Source organism: Perkinsus marinus (genome assembly GCF_000006405.1).
Source record: "Perkinsus marinus ATCC 50983 genomic scaffold scf_1104296970340, whole genome shotgun sequence".
Taxonomy (NCBI): domain Eukaryota; phylum Perkinsozoa; order Perkinsida; family Perkinsidae; genus Perkinsus; species Perkinsus marinus.
In genome coordinates, this window is record NW_003202497.1 from 1 (window position 1) to 1,988 (window position 1,988).

At 45.4% G+C, this 1,988-nt stretch overlaps 1 protein-coding gene across 1 annotated transcript; it reads right to left on the reverse strand.

Moving 5' to 3' along the window:
• Positions 1-638: 638 nt before the first annotated feature.
• Pmar_PMAR004977 (conserved hypothetical protein) lies at positions 639-1,921 on the reverse strand (the record flags this gene model as incomplete). The annotated part of the gene is made up of 7 exons (XM_002767635.1): positions 639-703; positions 751-1,147; positions 1,196-1,335; positions 1,377-1,501; positions 1,555-1,642; positions 1,683-1,747; positions 1,797-1,921. The coding sequence occupies 7 exons, from the start codon at positions 1,919-1,921 to the stop codon at positions 639-641; spliced, it is 1,005 nt and encodes a 334-aa protein (XP_002767681.1).
• Positions 1,922-1,988: the final 67 nt, after the last annotated feature.

The following is a 1,988-nucleotide window of genomic DNA, read 5'->3' on the forward strand; positions in this document are numbered from 1 at the left end:
ACTCTCAGCTCCGACATAGAACGGCATGATGCTGCTACTATCCTGAGGGCAATAGGAGGTACTACAGTAGGTATATGAGGTTAGTACCGTAAGAGCAATTTCCATTCCGTTACCAATAGGGATGCCACTCGGGCTACTACCAGCCGCAAGCGATGTATCTTATGACCCTTCATACGGGGTACAAACAATATCATAGCAGCACCACAGGCTGCACAAAACAATCCACATATTAGAGCTAATCTAGCTGTACGTGATGGAGAGGAGTATAGGTAAGATATTAGGGCAGGGTGTTGGGGAGAAGGAGGTGGTGGTGGAGGGCCGACTGATATCGACATGTCCGTTGCAAGAAGAGGAGGACCAAGTGTGATAAAGGTTGATAAAATTAGAGGGAATGCGGTAATAAGCCACAACTAAAACACTTACGGTACATTGCTGCAATAACAATAACTCTGATCTTTGGACAACAAGTCTGTACATGATTCACTCAGTAACACAATACACTGAGTAGCCGAAACACGTTCAATGATGATAGGAGATAACGCACCAGTAGAGATAGATAACGACGACAGCCACAACATCCACCGAGAACAAGAATGTCTTCTAAAAACAGTGAGGACGATTTACGATGAAGAATAGCATCAATGCCTCTTGGTGTCGAGACCAGTTTTACTGTTGTTAACGTTCTCGATAAATTTATCCTTACCTGAGGTACTATGATCCTACCTCCTACTTCCTAAGGACGCAGCTTACTAGTCTCAAAATCAGTCATTCTTGAAAAGAGTTGTTGTTGATTAGCCAAACCTTGTTGCGTCTCGGCATCAATCGCCACTATGGACCCATCAACCATCATATTAGTCATACCATCTACACAGAAGGCGTCTATAGGGAGGAGGAGCAGTATCCCAACCTCATTACCATCAGCCATGAGCTCCTCATACTCAGGGGCCTTCTCCTTCACTTCCGAGCTGATCTCCTCGTTCATTGACATAATCAATGTATCGAAATCAATACATTCCTTCCTATACTTGCGTTCTACATCCAGTAGCCTAGGCGTAACCTCGGCCTCTGAGAGCTCCTTCTTGTTCGCTACTCTATCCTTTAACTCGCCTACATACTCCTCATATACAGGTCTATGAGGGTCATCAGCCTATTCGTATTGTATGAGGGCATCGACAGCAACCAAGAGCTTTCTTACCTTGAGCCTTCTTAGGAAAGCATCGGCCTGTCTCTCACCCTTTACTTGGAACCAACGACCCTCTAAACCAGGCTTCCTTGACTCCAGAGTACGATAGAAAATACTTAGAACTTGGTTATACCCGGGATTGAACCTCCGACCTACATCGGGATGAGCTAACCTTAACAAGGCTACTGTCTACCAGTGAGCTTCATGTAGTCCATGTAAGTATTGAAGGCATCAAGAGGGCAAACTTCCTCATCAACTACCTCTCCGCCAGCAGGGATGTAGAAGAGACAGTTAACATCATCACCGAGAGAATAGAACCTATAACATTATCATGGATACCCTCCCCACAATCACATGATACTACCACATACTTCCCATTAGGATGTTCCTGTACAACACGTAGAAGGGCTGACTGGGTCTGGATGGGTATGGCAGCATCATTGAGGAATATGAAGTTACCTACACACATTGGACACTACACTCCGATACGCTTGACTACCCATGAGGCGTGCCGCAGAGAGCTCTACCATACTGCTCTCCCTTGATAGTAAACGCTCATAGAATCTGATAGAGGCAAGTGCCCTACACCAAGTGTTATGAGTGTTGATAATACTGCTCGCCCTCCGCATCCATGTGCGCAGGTGCTAGGTCCAAGTGGGCCTCTCTACTCAATGAGGACTCTTGTAAGGCCCTTCTACGTCGCTGCAATATCGAATACATCTCGAATCTAGCATGCATCGATAGAGAGAACAACTGTGGTAAGTTACAACTACCTATTGTTGTAGATTTCAGCAAACCATTGATG